This window comes from Ascidiella aspersa, chromosome 9 (genome assembly GCF_963924565.1).
Source record: "Ascidiella aspersa chromosome 9, kaAscAspe10.2, whole genome shotgun sequence".
In the NCBI taxonomy this organism is placed as follows: Eukaryota; Metazoa; Chordata; class Ascidiacea; order Phlebobranchia; family Ascidiidae; genus Ascidiella; species Ascidiella aspersa.
This window is the reverse complement of record NC_139455.1, coordinates 10,751,616-10,772,470: the sequence shown is the minus strand read 5'-3', so window position 1 is coordinate 10,772,470 and position 20,855 is coordinate 10,751,616. Positions and strand designations below refer to the sequence as shown.

At 36.6% G+C, this 20,855-nt stretch overlaps 1 protein-coding gene across 2 annotated transcripts; it reads right to left on the bottom strand.

Annotated features, from left to right (window-relative positions):
- Window positions 1-2,429: 2,429 nt before the first annotated feature.
- Window positions 2,430-16,182, bottom strand: LOC146132963 (metal-response element-binding transcription factor 2-like). 2 transcript variants are annotated; one of them, XM_083396771.1, is made up of 14 exons: window positions 16,042-16,119; window positions 15,659-15,970; window positions 14,102-14,330; window positions 13,901-14,035; window positions 13,125-13,213; window positions 12,654-12,735; window positions 9,850-9,961; window positions 9,261-9,384; window positions 9,011-9,084; window positions 7,029-7,187; window positions 4,691-4,819; window positions 4,502-4,555; window positions 3,550-3,777; window positions 2,430-3,266 (listed from the first exon to the last, which is right to left on the bottom strand). In XM_083396771.1, exons 2-14 carry the CDS (start codon window positions 15,851-15,853, stop codon window positions 3,065-3,067), a joined length of 1,812 nt encoding a protein of 603 aa, XP_083252897.1. In that variant the 5' UTR covers window positions 15,854-15,970; window positions 16,042-16,119; the 3' UTR covers window positions 2,430-3,064. The 2 variants fall into 2 exon arrangements, with proteins under 2 accessions (XP_083252897.1, XP_083252896.1); XM_083396770.1 differs by having other exon boundaries at window positions 15,659-16,182.
- Between the last annotated feature and the right edge of the window lie 4,673 nt (window positions 16,183-20,855).

The window sequence follows — 20,855 nt, the reverse complement described above, 5'->3', positions numbered from 1 at the left end:
TGCAACCTCCTAATAAGCGCGGCCAAACAAACTGTCCCTCGTGGCTTCCGGCGGTGGAGTCTATTGACCATACACACTCTAGTCGCAAGGCATGGAGGACGATAAACAAACTTACTGGTCGGTCGACACCCTCCCCACAGAAATGCCCAATTTCAGCAAACGCAATCGCATCACAACTTGTGAGAAATGGAACGTTTCAACAAACGGACCACAAATCCTCCAGACTTGTAGCCAAGGAAGTGTCGGCCTTATGGAAGACCAGTAGTGTAGACTCTAACCTCTCAGGGCACTTTACTTCAGCAGAACTGTCTGCGGCCCTCAAACAAGCCAGGAAAAGCTCCGGGCCCTGACGGTATCTGTCCGGAGTTCATTCTAAATGCCGGAGGTGTACTAAAGGAATGGCTACGCGCCGTTTTTAATTCCTGTCTGCGACACCTCAAAATCCGAAACATCTGGAGAAAGGCAACAGTAATTGCGACCCCAAAGCCCAACAAGCCCACGGACTATCCTAAGAGCTACCGCCCTATCTCTCTTATTTACGTTCCCTTTCAGATCCTCGAGCGCCTTATCCACTCCCGCGTCGAGCCAATCATCGATCCACAACTTCCGTGCGAACAGGCTGGCTTCAGACGCGGACGATCTACTGTGGATCAAGTCACTAAGCTCACGCAAGATATCGAAAAGGGGGCTGGTGCCGTATTCATTGACCTCACGGCGGCATACGATACGGTATGGCACCGCGGCCTCGTCTGCAAACTGCTGCGCATGCTTCCGGACAAGCACATGGTTCACATGATTATGGAACTAGTACAAAACCGTACCTTCGGAGCAAGCTACGACGCCTCAAAAACGGCGTTCCCCAAGGATCAGTCCTGGCTCGACCGCTTTTCAATGTTTATATCCACGACTTACCTGCCACAGCCTCTAAACAATACGCATACGCGGACGATCTAGCTATTCTCTATAGTGACCAAGAATGGCAGCCCTTTAAGAGGACCCTCAGACGAGACCTGTCGCTTCTGTCCGACTACCTCCAAACTTGGAGACTTAAGCTTAGTGAGGGGAAAACTGTGTTGGCGGCTTTCCACCTCAACAACTCGGAGGCCCATCGTCAGCTGAGTGTCCACATTAATGGAAGGACACTGGACTGTCACACCGTCCCTAAATACCTTGGCGTACAGCTGGACAGATCCCTCACGTACCGCCAACACCTAGAAACAACGCGTAAAAAGCTGACATCGCGAGTTGCGCTTGTCAGAAAGCTGGCGGGTACTGGATGGGGAGCTAGCGCAGACGTCCTGCGCATCTCATCCCTAGCCCTTGTATATGCCCCCGCAGAATATTGCGCTCCTGTCTGGGGCAGAAGCGCCAATACCCACCTTATTGACAAATGCCTTAATGACGACATGCGCATCATCTCTGGAGGCCTGCTCCCCACCCCAATAGAACAGCTACCGATACTATCAGGTATCCAACCCGCAGAGCTACGCCGAAAAGCAGCCACTTTATCAATCAGTCGTCGCGCCCTAGACGAACGCCACCTGCTACACCCACAACTACTAGGTTACCGGTTGACCGGCCTAGACTGAGGTCAAGATATCCATTTGTACCGGCCGCTCTTAAACTGCTACAAGACAGTGGGGACAAAAGTGTGGCCGAGTGGATGGCTACCAAGTGGGAAAGCAGAACCACCCATCCTACCACAAAACCGCTCGGCTTCGGCCTTAAGCGGCTAGCATGGGTTCGCCTGAACAGACTGCGATCTGGGGTCGGCCGCTTCAAGTCATCCATGCACAAATGGGGCCTTGCTTCTTCTGCGGCGTGCGAGTGTGGCGCGGAGGAACAGACCGCTAACCACATTATTTCGGAATGCCCTGTTTATCGACCTCCCAACGGGATAAACGGTCTGATTATTCTGGACTGTGATACGAAATGCTGGCTGGTTGAAAACTGCCCAGACATATGAACTTGGAGACAAAAACGTCCTAAAGTAAGAAGAAGACAGTTTTCCCAAGGCTTCGCAAGAAAACGGGGTTTAACTATGCTATAAACTGTTTCGCTCTTTTAGACGTTCGAACTCGAGCTAAACGTGCAACTAAATGTCAAAAGCTAAAAGAGCCTCTGGAGATAGTAGAATGGCTACGGTTTTTTTTAGCCGACACAGTTTGTGGAGTATGTCTTTCAGCCATTCATTACAAACAAGCGCATTAAAAGCATATCTGTTTCACTTGAGGGAATGTCATCAAGAGACTGGCGGCTGCTGTAGGTGTAGATATTCAAATTTTTAAGCAAACTCCTTGGGGCCCCTTTATGAATCGCAACCACAGGTTTAAAATCACTGCTATAGCATAACACCTAGGTGTTTTTCATAGTTTCTGAGAAGTATATTACCTCTAATTTGTTTTTAGCTCGCTCGTTAAAAAAGTTACCGAGGTGACTGCATACTTTATTCTATTCTGTCGATAGCCAGAACATTAGGAACGACATGAAACAAAAGTACAAGGCAGTGCTGGCTTTCCATCGATCACTATAAAAGTACGAACTTCACAAAAAAGTTGATTTTTAGAAAGGTAAATATCGATGCAAAAAATCATTTTAAAACCGTGCCTTACTAACCACAGGACAACCGCTAAGGCATATTGGTAACCTACTTTAGTGTCAGACTGTTTACCGCGGTGGATAAACATGATATTTGAACTCGATAAACAGCTTATTATATAAACAGTTACTAAATAAACGAATAGTTATTTTAAATGAGCAACCAACTTTAAGAGATTGATCACTGTAATTCAACATGAAAAAACGGTAAAATACGGTGGAATGAGCAGGACGGTATGTGCGATAATAATGTCATGTGGAAAATCGGAAATCCCTAAAAGCTGCAGAATTTACCACATATTTTGTTTTGAGTAAGAGGAATTTGGATAGATGGTAGTTTTATTCAAAAAGATTCAAATTTATGTGAATATAGAACATTTAAATTTGAGTGTATTGGATTGTTTTGCGCACGTTTGATCATTTCTATTGACGACAATATCCGGTACAACGTGAATTTAAAAGTTCTTCAGCGGAACTTAGTGGACTCGTGCAGTTGTTTAGCAGTGTAACCCTTCCACTCGATGAGGTACTCCACTCTTGGTCGTGCATCGTCTGTGTCAGGTACTACTCGCTTGGCTAGAACCCTGTATCTTTCACCACACGCTATTCGACCTTCAGCACCGAAGTAGCGTGCTACCGTGCGGCGTAAGTCCTCGTTTGATTCTCGCCTGGTGACAAAAGGTTAGGTAATGGGTCTTTACTTTTTAAAGCGAAGCATGGGCGGGTCAGGTTTAAAATATTGAGTTTTGTACGAGCCGGTTTAAATTCATAAACCTTTTCAACAAATTTAAACCCGAAGAACAACGTAATAGCAATATACTAACTTATTTTTTTCTAAAGTGCACAAATACGTCGCAAACTATAATGTTTTAAACAATTAATCTCATTTTTTGTAATATTTTTTCGCTAAATAGCATCATATCTTAATGATAAAAGCAAACACAAGCTTACGAAGTATGGATTGGCTCTGAATCTGGGTTAGATGCAGTTTCTTGAAAAAGATCTGCCAAAGGCAATCCACTAGATGTCTCACTGCTAAAAGAAGACTTCCTCGATCTTTCTTTTGGCTTTGGTTTCACGGAACCACAAGGCCTTCCACGTCGGGAGTGGACCGATAGGTTTTGAATACTTTTCTCTTTTCGGGGGCGTCCCCTTCTTCTTTTTGGTTTTTCATCGAAACTGAAAATCCAATGTTATTAAACATGCTTGTGGTTTCGCACTCGCCATCTTGCCAATGAGTACTACATGTTCTGGGCGAGTATTGATTAACACCCAGGTTAAGTAAAAACTGGTTGTTGTTATTAGACTACGTACTGTACTAAATTTGTTAATCTGGGGAAAAAATATTGTTAAAAAAAATACTGAAGGTCAATATTTTTGAAAATCGCTAACGATACGATACACGCCTGTGAAACTACAACAACCAGTTTAACAAGGACGTGGTAAAAAGTCCTGGACATTTAATAATTCGATAAATAAATTAGGACGGCTACACCAAACACACAGGATTAGATAACCAGTTATATTGTTACTTAAAACCTTAAGCTAGGAAGGCTGCCGATATTTTTTAGTTTTTTTTTTACCGACTGGCGAATTGCAAACTCACCCGACTGGCGATTGCAAACTTGAATTTAAAATCAACCCTGTTGAGTATACAATACAACAAGGTAAAAATTTAAGCGATTACTGCAGATAAATGGATGGGTCTGTAAAATGGATTAAAAGTAACTTTGTGATATTGCTCAATTCGCTATCAGTCTAATGAGCGCTAATTGTGCTACAACCTACAACATCCAACAGAATGGGAAGTTGTAATGTAAAACCGGATATTCGCGCAAAGTTAAAGTAATGAAATCCAAAGTATACATTAATTTTTAATTGGACAATACACTTTTACACGTACCTGTTAGAAGTTTCAGATGACCTAATCGAACTTTGCCGAGAGTCAAACGACAACCTTAAACGTAAACGGCCAAATTATATTGACAACATTGTATATTCTATTAAATTACTGCATTATTATGGTGTAGGTTTGTGCATTAGCAGTTCACAAAATAGTTGTATGCACATATCTAAAAAAAAGTACAACCACCTGTCAAAGATATTGTCGTGTGGTGGTAAAATAACATCGCAATCCAAGCTGCTCTCTCTTCGCTTTTTTGTTATTGGGGAGCACCCGAGATCCCCCGGGGCACTTCTCTTCAATGGGGTTGGCGAGTCGCTAAAAATACAAAAATCGGTAAAAATGATTTGAAAATACTTTTAGTGTAGGGATACACAATCTGCGGCCGCGCGGCCCAAAATTAGAATTTTGAAACCGGTTTGAAATTAGGTAGGGGTTTTATGTTATAGGCAAGACAGACATAATTTTCCAACTGCAACTGCTGGTCAGCAGGGCGGATCCAGGAGGCACCTGGCCATGTCCCACTGCAAAAAAACATTTTTTTCGCCAACTTTTACTTAATAAATATTATTTTGTTTCGCGCTTTACGTGAACATCCATCAATATATTTAGTGTTTTAGTTCGGTTGAAGTAGATCCGTTCATCTTAAGCTTCTATGTATATTATAGCATGTTACTAGCACACTCTATAACAATGTCAACTGGCGGACCGCGGTCCGAATGCGGCCGTTTCAGTGTTGAATCCGGACTTTATCTGTTTCAGTATTTACATAATAATGCGATCTGTCTTGGCTAAAAATAATTGAGTAGCCCTGCTCTATAAAGTCCAATTTCTGTGAAATTAGAGCATATATACCAGTATTTTTAACAATATGCAATTATTTTTATGTGTCAAAGTTTGAATTGAAAGTTTTGCCAATTTAAAACCCAATAAAAGCTTTTTGACTGGATTTCAGTTGTATATTTTCGCACGAGATCGTTAGAGAACAACATGTCGTTTTAGGATTAATTGTTTTATACGCCACGTTTAAATTTCTGACGTCATCTTTAAAAATAAATGCCATGCGAAAAATACAAGACTGTCAACGCGCCTGTCAACAGCTAAAATGTTGTGCACCCCAGTTCTAGTGCCGCAAGAGAGAAAGGGCCAAGTGGACAATTATGATGTGTCATCGTCGTAAGTCAGTATACGACGACAGAAGGACATCAAAGTCAGCCAAATATAGTTTTTGTCCAATTAGTAATTATATTTTCAAAAATGTGTTTAAGGGTAGAGTAAAAATAGTATTCCAAATGCAGACACTATGGAGTCGTAGATGTAAATCGCTTTGTTTTAACAAGCTGGTAAAAGGATTCAATAAATTATTTCAAAATCAAGATGAAAAACGCTACAGGGTTTTTTTCCATTTTTTTGGCCCGGGTTTGGTATAAATTCGTATTTCATAGTAACTGACAAATACTCCCATACGGATTTATACCAGTGCTACACCACCGGGAATACTGTGATGAAGAACTGACAAAGGGTATACAGAAGTCAGTATTAGTGCATGTCATAATTATTTTGATTTATCTTGTCTTTCTGAAATGATGTCCGAAAGACACGGCAGGGTTGTTCCTAAGCAAAAATTTACACTCGCTTATCAATCAGCACTCGCCCGGACAAAACAACACTCAAATTTGTTGGCACGCCGCCTGCCCATTTACGTCCTAGCGCGGTCATTTATTTGGTTATCGTTAAGCTGTCTTTTGGTTTCTATACGTAAACATTAGTTTTTCTAAAAGTCTGGTCGTTTATTTTCATGCGTGGATGAACAAATTAACGACCCATAAAGCAGTTTACGCTTAAAACAATGTTTTTTAGCCGAAATATTTTATAGAATCTTTAGTGAAAAAATAACACTGACAATTTAGTAGCCACGGCCTGCCTGTTTTCCTTTTTTTTAAACTATTAACCACTGCAGCAATGACGTCTTTGGTTTGCCGGTAAACGATTTTTTAAAACGGGACAAAGAATCATTATTACGAACATACAACGGGACAGAGAGTCCCTATTACAAGCTTCGAACATGACTTCCATTGACCTTATTGATTGTGTAGTGCTGAATGTATTTGTGTCTTTAGTGTTTAAGGAAATAACTGGCGTTAGGTAATATTTGGCTTAGTAGTGGTGCTTTAACACAAGTTGTCCTGACCTACACCAACTAATTAAATTTCTCGCCAAAGCCGCTCGCCAGTCGGGCGAGTGGGTGTCAATCAGCACTCGCCAGGAGCAATTTGTACTCGCATTGGCGAGCGGGCGAGTGCTTAAGCCCAACCCTGCACGGTATTCTGATCTATATAATATCGCTTTTTTATTTTTGCCACATGTTAAGACTCAATCAATTTAACAAACAATTATTTGGTAGTTTTTTTTAACAATATATAAAGGTGTCAAGTCAAAGTATTCAAAAGGCATAAATGGTGAACAACAGACATTCTAATACGTTTTAAGATTATTCCGTAGATCGCAGACTTTTTATAAGGTTAACCTGAGCATGACAGATCCGTGACGCAAGTCCATGGAAGCAAGTAATTCGTCGTTGATGATCCCACAAGCTGGAACAGTTACGGTTGGGGGAACAGGGGGGGAACGGGTGCGAAGGCCCCAGCTCATTTTCGCCTTCTTGCTTTCACTGCCGCATTGAAATCTATAATTTAAAAAGATAAATACTGAATAGTTATTGTAACAATATAACAAACTAAACCAGGCGTGGCCAACCCTCGGCTTTTAACCTGGTTTTATACAGCTCTTCAGATCATAACCTACTTGTTTGGAATATACAGTGTTCATTTCGTTTCGGTCCTATTACTTTTTGAGGAATTATGTCAATACATTTTTCAACCTCGATAACTTTTATTTACGAATTCCCCATTGATACTTCATGTGGGTATATTGTTTAGTATGATAGTATTTGTTGTTTTCGCGAGGGCGTTACGAATATTAGCCACACAAGTGGTTTAATTATGTTAATTTGAAATAAGGTTAAATTAATTTGTTTTAAATCATTTTTTTTCGTGTTTTTTGTTTTAGTATTAGTATATAGCTTGCTGTATTGTTTTTGTTCGGTTTGCGTTAGATCACTTATCCTAGCAAAGGTCTTGGCATAACGTTTATACAGCAGTCATAATATAAAAAAGTATATATATAAAAAAGTTAGCATTAAGCGCCAAAAAGACGCAAAACACTCATATGACATTTAAAAGTGTTTACTCTTCAATAATACTCAGCAACTATATTCAGCGTGACCAAGTTATAGGTGTACGGAGGTGCTCTAGCTATATAGCACATTTTAATCGGAAAACATTTTACGAAAGCAATAATCCAGGTAATGCATTATAAACTTGCGTAAATAGTCGCTCAAGTCGTATTTATTACAATAATTTCCGAGCAAACTTAACTTCAAGGTCAGCAGGTGTATTTTCTAGAGAGCCCGACAATTTTGTTTCTAAATCGTGTAGTTTTTAAACATTTTTTGGAAATAACTGTTTATCAGGGATGGACCAAGAGTATTTTTTTTGCAATTAAAATCGGTCTTATTATGTTTAAGACAAAGGTGGTAATACGTTTGTACAAAGCGCGAGAAAAATTTTGTTTGTTTGGTGTAAAATTGAATCCACACGACGTCATCCCGAAACCCGGATTGCAATAAAACATAAAATAATTTCTTAAAATTGCACAGAAATATATATTTCGCCTTATGAATAGGCATCATCAGTTTCTGTACAAAAAGCAAACATGTAAAAAAGCCAACAATAGTAGTTCAAATGTACATTTATATAAATAAGATCGCGTATAAAATTATAAAAGACCTGCAGAGACCAGAGTCAAAAACAACAACTTAGCGAATGACAGCAAGCGACAAAAATGAGTAAAGAGCACCCAACTTATAAGCATGTTATCAAACGGTGTGGCAGAACAATCACTGATGGAAAATAAATCAAAGCGGGACAAAAACAAATCCAGAGCAAAAATAACCTCACGCGTGGTATTATTATTTTTGTATTTTTATTTCGTACTTGATTTTATTAAGTCATTTATCCAATGTTATGCTTAAAGTCATATCTAGAAAAAGACGCAATGAATTCGTGCGAAATGCAATATTTTTTTGCTTTTACGGCGATGGCGAGCCGAATGATTTACATCGGCGGTCTGTGGGCGTAGGTTGCCGAGGTTTGTTTTAGAAGCCCAAACATCGTAATGCAAATTATTGAACAAATTCGCAGTGTGAATATTAACTAATGTAGTCTACTTAACTTTGTCAATGCGCAACACTACAGTAAATCATGCTGAGCAAATGTAGTTGTTTGAGGTATAAAGAAGCCAAAAGGTAGGAAAATTGCGTAAGATAAATATTTTATATAAGTAGTGTATCTGTGTAATCTGTATTAGCACGTTTAAGAGTTCAATCATATCTTATCAGTTTTGAAATCAAACGATTTCGTTATGTTCTTTTACATCCCCTTTACTTACCTTGTCTTATTGTTTTGTAACGTTTCTAGAACACGCTCCTTTAACTGACTCCGGGTTGACGCTTCATGGACAAGCTGAATTGATGGACATAAAAACATTTAGAACGGTCTAATTTTTGCTATTTAAATAATTTTAACAACAATTTTATGGGGGCCTGAAAATCGTACAACCTTAAATTTTATCTATCGTGATTTCCATACACCCAAACCAAAGAAAACAATTCATAACGCTTTATTGATAAGATACTTACTTCGCCAAGTTGAAGAGACTCCCAATTTTGAGGAAAAAACGGCATGATTGCAGCATGAAAGTCGTAATATTTTACTGTTTTGGCGATTGTTATGTTGTATAACACTAAATGAACAACGTCAACCCTGGTATCAAGACAATAAAAGGATGACAACGATTGCAAAGTATTGTAAAAAATGGTTAATCTTAAAATGTACTGAAAAATAGAATCCTTATAAACTATTTGTGTATTCGGTCAGACGTTCGACTTCTGATTATTATTACGTTGATAAGGTTTTTTTCGTATAAACTTAAATAGTGCGGTGCATATTGTTTGACACGTTTTATACTCTTTATAAGTTGATGGAGGTATACTAGAATAATTAAGGAAAAAATACTTGACTAACATTAGGAAATTAACTGATAAATTTGACTATGTGATAAAAGCATTATATGATCTACAAGAGCCTCCAACAACGTAATCTTTTGCAAAAAAGGTTTATTAATGTTAACAATAGATGATGACTTTAGCTTTTAAATAAACAGTAAAGATAATAAAATAAATATTATGATATAATAGAATATAATATACAACTAGAGGCGAACCTTACCAGCGCATAGGTAGGCGTTTGACATATTCTTCACCATGATTGCACAAAGAACAGACAAAAATATAAAAGCGGTCGCCATAGAGTATTGGTGTATCCAAACACTGTATGCAAGCTGCAATGTTGACATAATACATAACCAGTTAGAGACAACACATCATGATAGGCTGATGGCTTTACATACATTGTAGATTATCATACAATGTATTTTACCTTTTAGATTATAGAATATCGTGGTGCTGCGCTAACTTTTTTTACTTGCGGCACACCAACAGAGCTAAAAAAATGGGCGGTATACCAACAAAATATATGACGATTGACAAAAAAAAGTTTGATGTATTTACGAAAATTTGACGGTAACCCCAGTATAGCTAAACTCAGCAAATGCTAGGTCAGTGGTCGGCAAACTTTTTAGAATCGGCCCAAAGTGCTCTTTTCAGAGCTATTGAACGCCCACTACACAAAGAGGCATTAGAATGACGTCACAAAGTTACGTCATAAAACAAGTGTTCTTAGAAACAACACCTGTTGTTCTCGAACGAACTCCTGCGCAAATATGAAGTTAAAATAAAAGGATTTCGAAATATTGCTCATAATAACGGCATTTAAAGTATAATTTAACAGAAATTGGTCTGTAAAGTTTGGGCTAATTAGATTTAAGTCAAACTGATAAAAGTACATAAAGCAACGTGATAGTTTAAGAAATTTAAGGAACGTATTGAAACAAACCGGTGTGGTATTACGCGAACGCAAAAAATGCGTCTATTTGGTTTCATTTGGCGAAACGTTTGCCTGAGACGTATACTAAATGCTTAAAATATTAACACTATATATCATATCCACAGCTGAATGGCGGCCCCCTAATCACATAAAAAGTTCGCACGAAATTTAAAAATGCATACATTACATTTATCTTGTTTTGAAATTTGAGTAAATGTTACTCACGGTACAATAGCCATATTACAATGTTGAATAGAAAATTACATTATCTAGATATATATTGGTAGAAATTGCATTTTACAGGGAGTCTAAGTCCCCACAGTGTAAGGCGAAAAATTTTGAAAAATATAGTTCGACAGGCCATCTCAGGGCCACATTTGGATGCGGGCGTAGACCACGCTGAGGCAATATAATTCCTAGTCACACAAACCTATAAAATGCAGTGCAATTAATGTACGGCTATCCGCGGCCGTACGGCTACTAAACTATTCAAAAAAGCTCGCGGCCAATTAAAAATGACTCTGCGGCCCACATTTGGGCCGCTGCCCACAGTTTGCCGACCACTGTGCTTTGGTTCTAAAAGCTAATCATTTTATGATAATAAATCTTAATTCAACAGGGAAGTAGGATATTTGTGCATTAAATTTTGTATACTTACACGCAAAGTCATGCACCTTGCAAAGCGCGAGAAAATATTTTGTTTTGTTTAAATTCTCAAAATACATGTCCGGGTTGTTGCCAAAACTTAGTATTTTGCCATTATACTGAGTACAATGTAACACTACACACTAAACTTTTTTCAGCTCTTCAGCAATTCGGTCCTATTTTTAAAACATTGTTGTGCATCAGTTCTACTTTTTTTGACTAACTTAATCTATTATGAGGTCAAATAATGTAGTATTTAAAGCAAGTACTATAAATGTGTCGCTGCAGCGACAGGCCTTTACCTAAACTTGCTACTGGCGCATGTCTAGTTAAGGGCAACCATACGCGGTAAACATTAAATTATATCGGTTCCAATTATCCATAATAAACGGCAGAATTGGATACGAATCTCATTTGGATTTGAATTCGTATCCAAGGATTCGATATTTTACTTTAAACATCTCTAGTCGCAATCGAGACGCTTTAATTGGCGACCGTAGTTTGTAGAACACTGGTTTAAACATAACACGGCCACAAAGAATAATAAAATGAAAGAGTGGACAAGGTTATTTGACTAAATAAACTATATTTTTCTGAAGCCTTTGGTAAAACGTCGCCATCTCTTATCTAGCCTTTTTTCTCTCTTCCATTTTCTGTGTCAGATACTGAACAAATGCGTAAAAAAGGGTTTAGAGTAGACATATCTCTTTGACATCAAGGGAATTATAGGAATTCAACTAACTGGCAAATTCTAAAAAAAGTTGCCAGACGCAAAAGTATAGTTCTTTTGGATATTTCTGTTTTTAATATCTCCACTTATAATAAAATATACATAAAATAAAAACACACACAAAAAACAACACAATGACCGCATAATAGTAATTTTGGCACTTGTCTGTTCGCACGTAACTCAGCTATAATTTGAGCATTTTTCTGGTCATAGGTAAATGGAAAAGAGTAATTTCGTCAGTTTACACCATTTCTTTATTCTCATGCAGCTTAAATAAAACTAATTTGGTACTTTTTTGTTCTACTGTATTTATTAGAGATCGACCGATACCCATTTTTTTGAACCGATACTGATAACCGATTTTATTTTTTATTTTTTAATCGATACCCGATACCGATTTTTTTATATACCTGGGAAATGTTCAAAACTTGAATTAATTGAAAATAAAATCCTTATAATGTTTTAGTTTATATACCCTTCTTAATTATAAAACAATTATTTTGCATATTAACTTAGTGTGATGCTAAAACCAAAATTTTTTTGATAAAAAAATTGCTAAATTGTTTGTTGTACAGGGAAAATTATATCATATTTTTGTACTAAAATATCGGCAAAAGCCTACATTTACCGATACCGATATATCAGTAGAAGCCAAATATCGGTAAACCGATATATTGGTCTATCTCTAGTATTTATGTAGTTTTCTATTTACCTTCATGAAACCATTGTTGGCAACGACAGCATTGCAGCATTTTTAAATACCAATCGCCAGGACCACCACAATAGCAATAAACCTGAATAATTACAAAAAATAGCGATGGTTAAAAAAAATTCTTGTCCTAGTAGAGAGTAAAGTATACTTACGTCAGCAGGGTTGCAACACACATTTTTTTAAGAAAAAATTTACATTTAAGGACTTGAAAAAAACATGTAGGATTTAAGAGCTTGGATGTTTTTTAGAATATAATTCACACTATCAAAAAATAAATTAAATTATATATCCCTAACCACATATTTTTAATGCATAACTTAAGCTGGACATAAAATAAATTTAAAGACTTTTGGATTACCATATGACCCTTAAGTGATTTCTGTTCTAATTAGGACATATTAAGTCACATTAGCTTTAAATGTATAAATAATAATGGTATAGTAACTTTAATTGTTTATCACTGTGACATACCTCCTCAGAATTGACTTTATGTCCTTTGCACCATGTAAGAGAGTGATTATCATATGGCAGGACTTGCTTCATTAATTTCAAAGCCAATGCTAAAACCATCAAATGTACATTAATTATAATTTATTTAAATTTACCATTTGGACAGAAATCATTTTTCCATTAACAGTGGATTACCATTTTAGAACATTAAAGTATTGTTTGTATTTATTTTAAAATATCACATTGATCAAGTTAGCCAATACCCAATAAATATCAATTTCAAATTGAGTACGCCTTCGGCATTGTTGCATCATAAACATTTTAAGTAAAACAATATAAAAAGACATAGTACAATTTTATATAAAACATAAGTATTATATTTATAGTATTTTAGTTTATGAATTAAGGGGTTAAATGAATAGTTAAAAGAATTCAAACTTTTCAGGGTATAAGATCAAATTTGGCTTTAGCAGTTAGTGGCCTTCAATTGTTGATTACTTTTTCTGTAATTAACTTCAAGGTAGAAATTACTGTGTTGCATTAAAAAGCATGGCTTGAATGCTGATATTAATTCACAATGTGATCAGCAGCGAAACACCCCTGTCCACTAATATGAGACTTTTACTATTATTACCACTTGAGATTAGGTATCAGCCCTGATCTGATATTAGTGTACACCCATAATAACAGTATATAAAAAGTAGTCTGCAAAAAAGTTGGGTTTAAGTGATAAACAAAAGTAGTGAATACAGATAAAGATAACTACTGAATGATAAGATGGTCATTCCATGAAATACCTGCTGGGCCTTCAGGTTCAGCTCCACCTCTTTTAGCACCAGCCGCAAACACACAAGTGCGGCATTGCCAAGGCACATCTTCCTCATATAAGACTGATGTTTCAATGGATGGAGCATGGCAAAGTTGGTGGTAACCTTTTTTTTATAAAGATAAATACCCAAAAAAATAACTTACAACCAGATACAAAAATGCAAACTTACCTTGCCCGCATTTGTCACATAAAACTATTTCGTTAGGTGCTTCTGAATTTCCATCTCTGCACAATGTACATGTAACATCAGACTCCAACTCAGATTCTGGTGTAAATTCAGTATCTTCATGTTCCTCTTCACCTTTTCCATTGTTTAGTAACTGCATATCCTTAAAATGAACTGCTGAAATTGATTTGTCTTCAAATTGAACGCTGCACTGGTGTTTCAAATCTTCAACCTAAACATTTGTGCCAAGGGTTTACATAATTTTGCAGTAGCTAGTAATATTGTACCAATAAAAGTTCACATTACAATCAATATTAGAATGAAGAAACCTACATGATATAACTGTCCTACCACAAGACAAGGGTGAAAAAAAATTGACAAATAGACCAAATTTACAAATAATATATATATATATATATATATATATATAAAGTTAATCATGTGCAAGTTGCTTTCTGCAAGAAACCATTCTTTGGAAAAAAATGAATTTATATCAGAGTCATAAAGTCACATTTTTTACACTAAAAAGCAGTCATATAACCATGCTTGGTATCCATGTTCTCTTCAACCACAAAATTATTTATTGCATGTTAGTCATCTATCAATGCAACCCGTTACAAGTGAAACAACTTACTAGCAATTTTTTTGCTAATAAATAGTTTTGCCAAATCAGTCATAACAATATTTCTTCATAAATTAAATCTTGAATATTAAATATATAATCAGTGTTTCTTAACCTTTTTTTACTTGGTGGTGCACCTAGAAACATTTGAAAACGAGGCGGCGCACCTTGCGAGCGAAGTGAGCGCAAAATTTTTGAGGTGTACCGGTATTTCTCATAAATTGCTTGCAATTTTTTGTTATATAGGTTTTATAGTTGCATATCTTTAAAGGAACCCTAGCCTTGAGACCAAAATAAGAACAACAGCAACTTTGGAATGAAAGTCAGTTAGGAATATGGCGAAGATAGGACTAATACCTAATAGCCCCACCTATAACTATCACTAACTCCCCTAATATTTTCGACCCTAACCCAATTGCTAACACCACAAACTACCCGCCTACAAGCCCAAACAGGGGCAAAAATCCAGGGCCAAAACAGCGGCAACCAAGAGTCCACAGCAAACGGCCAATCAGCCAATGCCAGGCAGGTCCCCACAATCATTCCACACCCTTTCCCTACAGTCTTGGACGTTATGTTGTCCATTTAAGTCTTTTTCCGATTAATTTTGGACTTATTTCAACATGTTTAGGTCTTATCTAGACTACTTAATATCTTATTCTGTTGTGGTTATTACTGCGAATTTGGCGTTATTATGTCGATGGTTTTACCACTATGGTATTATAGATTGTTATTAGATGTTGTTACTTTGAAGGTCTTATTGTGTTTTTTACTTAAAAGTACTGTGGAATTAATGAGCTTAGCTCAATAGAAAAGTAAAACATACATGTTTTACATATCACAATATTTTTCCTTTTGCTCGCGGCGCACCTGGCAACCTTCCATGGCGCACCGGTTGAGAAATGCTGCTATATATAAATAAATATTTTTTTAATTACTTTGTGAACTGTTCCCAAATAATAAAGGCCATCAGACCATCGAGCTAGAACCTCACATCCTTCTTGAAATACTCCAAACATCTTTCTATACAAAGCGGGCAAAGCTTTCATTCTTGATATATGATAGTATGTTTGCCCCACTGAGCAATTACTTTTGCAAGGACTTTTTTTTGGACTATTACCAAATTTGTTCATTTGTCCATTTGATTGTTTAGAGTTGTAAATGCCATTGGTGAGCCTTGAAGGTGATGGTAGATTGATGCTGTTGAAAGCAGCATCAGCTGAATATAGCTGGGTACACTCCTGTGATTTCTGAGAAGTTGAAGAGTAAAGAACTGAAAGGGTCTTTGTGTCTACTGAAGAACCAAGCTTTGTATAATCACCAGACTGAAAAACAGAGAGAGGTAGTTGTGCCTTTACTTGAAATGAACTTGCATTTTGTGAAACTTGACTTGATTTTGAGGGAGATAATCCATTAACTTTACTTCTAACCATTTTTTTTAATAAATAAAATATAACAATAACCAAAATCTAAACAAGACCAACAGTAATAAAAATGAAAGCTGTTTTATACATTCTTTAAGTCAGGTAGAAAACATATGCAAAATGCTTAAAACAATTACAAAACTTAAAACAATTATAGTTTTAAAAATCCTTAATAATACCAAATATACAACAAAATATATACATATACAGCATACGCAACAGATAGTTTAATGCATTTAGTATTTAATGGTGTTTTGACTATATTTTCTGGAAGTGATTTTCCCTTTCAAGGTAATGGGAAGGAACACATGTAACTTGAAATTTCAAGTGCTCAAGCTACTCCTAACCCAGATTGGAAACTTTTTGCGCGGGTAGATGATTTTTCAGCTTGAAATTGCGCGTCTGTAATACCATTTCCACAGCTGGAATATCGTTATTTGCAAAATTTGCATGGCTGAAAATGGAGTAAAATGGAGAAAATGGAGTGATGTAAGTTTGAGCGATTTTTCACAGCAGGTCGCACTTTAGGTTGATTTTCAATGAACTGCGCAGCTATGACCGTGGCCGAGCGGGAAACTGCTAGGGATGCTCAAAGTAGAATATCGAATCCAATTCTGCCATTTATTTCGGGTAATTGGAACCGATATAATTTAATGTTTTACCGTGGATTGTTGCGCCTAATTGCACAAACGCGTGTGGTAAGTTGGCCTGTCGCCGCGGCGACCAATTTACAGTGCTAAATGTAACCTCGTAGTGCAGTGTCAGCGTTTTTTCAGAACTGCTTCAGATGACAGTTGTTAAGAATGTTAAACATATGAGAGAGTTTTTTTATTATAATGTACACATGTTAGAAAATTGTTTGGGCGATTTATTGCTGTGATTGTGGGCCCTGTAGGCTAGATTAAGATTAATCCCTTCCCCAAACAAAATCGAGGATAAATAATTTAATAAAAATATACTAGGATTCGCTATTCTGGATTCGTTATTCTAGATTCGAAACCTATTATTCTAGAATACCTTGGGATTCTACTTTGAACATCCCTAGAAACTGCGCAGGGGATTTATTCCTTACTTTCCAACCTGGTTCCTAACCATTCTGTCAGTAACATAAACAGTTGCATGTGCCATTGTGAGGACTTGCTTTTTTGCTGTTGTAGTGTAACTGTTGTTAATAACTTTTACTAGGGAATTGGGCGCTCGACTAGAATCCTACCACAACAGACATTATTTGGGTTAGGGTGCCGGTTAGCGTTTGGGTTTGGTTGAGTCCAGTAATAGTTTTAAACAATATTACTTGACCTACCTACACCCAAACACTAACCGACACCCTAACCCACATATTATGCATTGCTTAATAATCATTTCAACGTTGTGGTAGGATTCTAGACCAGCGCCGGGAATTGTAATACTAGGGAATTTAATATAGAAAGCTTTAGGCTTTTTGTCCGGCAACCCGTTACCGAACTTTTAAATTCGAAGTATCGTTAACAATTCATTTCCATATATGGAAGAATGAACCGGTCTCGAAGATCGAAATTTGAAGTTCAGTAAACGACTATAGAGCTAGTTTGCAACTAAAAAGTATACCTCCTCCTACGGAAAACATTTCAAGCCAATGAAAAACTGCGGTTAACCATTAGTTGTCAATCTTACACCTAAAAATAACAATGCTGAGGAGATTAGCAAATAAACATAAACAAATTTTGCTGTTTTCCTAACCTTAACTTAGGAACAATACGAAATCCTAATAAAAACATTATTTCGAGATGCTTAACTCGCGCCTTTGCAAAAAATAGACTCCGAACAAATATACAGTCATTTTTTCGTAGGATAAATATAATTTTACAAAATAGTTATTGCTTTATAATATATCAAAACAGGTAAATTTACTAAAAAACGTAAATTTAATTTACGATAAAATAGGAAAATTATGCCGCTATCTCAGAAATGTATGCTAGGTTAAAATGGTGCTGACATTTTTTTAATTTTTTTCGGCCCGACTAAACCTGGGGTCAGAATTGTCCTTGTACACTTCAACAAAGAAAACTTGACGACCATACTGTTTAACTCAACTAAATCGAAAATGAACAAACTGTCGCCAGGCTGCCAGATTTATTGCACTTAAAAAAATAAGCTTAGGCCTACAGTAGATCCGCTTTTAATGAATGCAGCTCACCGCACAGCATAACACGTCTTGTAAGAGACGGTCACAGTACTGACGTTCTACCGTTCTCGCGGTGGAAAATAAATTGCATGATCGACTAAGGCAGTGGTTCTCAACCTTTTGTGTTTCGTGGCCCCCTTTGAAAGGCTATCGACCCTCGTGGCCCCCTGCTTATAAAAAATACCTAGCGTTGTGTTAATTGTTTTTACTTGCTTTACTTCTTTCATGACCTTAATAACAAATATGGCTATTAAACAACGAATAAATGTACTTAGTTTTTAAAGACTTCTAAAAATTTAACAAAACAAACCAGTCATTTTAATTTAAATTAACATAGTAGTCATTATAAAGCCTTATCTTACAAAAGTATTTTTTTACATTTGGCTCTGTTTTGTACTGAGCCAAGCGAACGTTACTAGATTGGTCGAGATGATTTCTGACTTTTCGTTTTATAAATGCGTTACTATTACTTGAGAAATACGCTGTGCATAACCTTGCTAAATATTGTTCTAAAACTGACCTTGAGTAATCCTGCGCCATACTTGCGTTTTACGAGTTTCTTTTGTAAGTTAATGCCCTTTAAGAAAATTGCGAATTTCTGCACCTGGCAATAAGCTACACCAGTGTTCGGCAAATTATTTTTGTCGTGGCCTAAAGTACGCTTTACAGCAGTGGTCGGCAAACGCCGGTCCGCGAGGTGTTGGTTACCGGTCCGTAGCAGGGCTGTCAGATTAAAATTTTGTTTAAACACGACCTCCACGTAAAAACGTGGTAAAAAGTCAAAATAAATGAATGTATTTTTATATTTAAAACACATTTACCTTCGTTTTAATATTGGCTACTACTCCATGGTTGATTGGTATGATAAAAAATCACAATTAGTATATGCTATCGTGATGTTCAAATGCACTGGTTTGTTGTGGCCACAGGAGTTACATAGCAAAATCTAACTTCTAGTACTTGCAATATATCGAAAAATGGGTAAAAATATTATGTGTTTTAATTTTAAGCGTGCTCGCCTTAAAGTGCAGTAGAATCTCATGCAAACAATGTTTATAAACTATGTCCCAAAATAAAATAATTTATTATATTGATATAGGCATGGAAAGGTTAAAAAAAACCTATGTATGTTAATTAGTTTTAACCTCTCAATAGATTTAGACACTAGAAAAACGACAAAAAGCCAACAAGCCTATTGATTTTACTGACATTAATCACGTTAAAAAGATTATTTTTGTTGTCAAAAAAGCCATTCTGACAAGCCTTGTACGTATGTCTATCCTATACTTTTTAGGAGTCGGTCTGTGGTCCGTACTTTCTCATATTGCCTTTATTTTTTTTCGTTTTTATATTACGTAAGCTAGCTATTGAAAGTGTCGTGTAGGGCCTGGTCAAAAATAGAATCATACATTATTATATGTTTAAATAACTCTATTATTATATGTTATACAACTTCTTTTAAAAGAATGCTTTAAATATCCTTATTTGACAAGCTCGTAAGAATATAGGAATTGGTAATAATGGTATACAAGTGGAATTTAACGAAACACGTAAAGGCATAAAAGTTTTATTGAATTGAGCCGCGGGCTAGGATGTCGCCCGCGGGCTTCAGTAAGTTTAACGATTCCTAAATGGGGCCATCTCTTTGCGGCGAAACAAGCATAAAGTTAGCATTGAAAGTTGCAATAAATTTCCTTTCTTGAACAACAGTTTCATTGAAAGCCGGTCCGCGACAAAATTTTAGTTTGAAACCGGTCCGCAGTGCAAAAAAGGATGCCGACCCCTGCTTTACAGAGTCGCACTACGTAAAACCACTACGAAAACAGTGAATACGTGACGCACATGGCACATGAAAGGATTCGAAAAAATAATTTACAGTATGAATTAACAAAAAATTATGATAATATAAAACGAAGAAAACAGGTTACGCGCGAAGCCCGACAAAATTTTAGCGTTTACATATAAGTTGGCAAATAGTATATATAACGTTCGTTATATGCGCGAAACGCTATATGAGGCTTAATTCTTGTAGGGAAACGCGTCTCCTATTTCAGCCTCTTAAACAACCACACACAGTTTGAATTTGAAACTTGTTGTTGAACTGAAGAAAGAATCAACGAAGCTGGCACAATACGGGAAGGAGACGGTTTCTACACAAAGGCAACGTGTCAAAACCAATTAACTCGTAGTACAATTTCAAATATTATGCTCACCAACTATTTGGGGAACCGGGAGAATTCGAAGCATTCAGCGTCACTAACTTATCAAACGCCTAAATAAAACAAGCAATTTAGCAAACAAGGCCTCATTATGACGTCACACACATAAACTTACCAAGACTTAAAGCAAATTTATGTAGTCAAGAAAGAGTGAGATTTCACTCTGATAAAGTTCACAAGAAAAGAGAACTGCAAAACAAGAGCAGTGTAAATACTACATTAATGACGTTATCATATACACGAAGCCATATTTCTAGGCGAACTGACTACTTGTAGTATAGTAAATTTAGCAAATGTTACTTTACATATTGACATATTACCAGGGTGG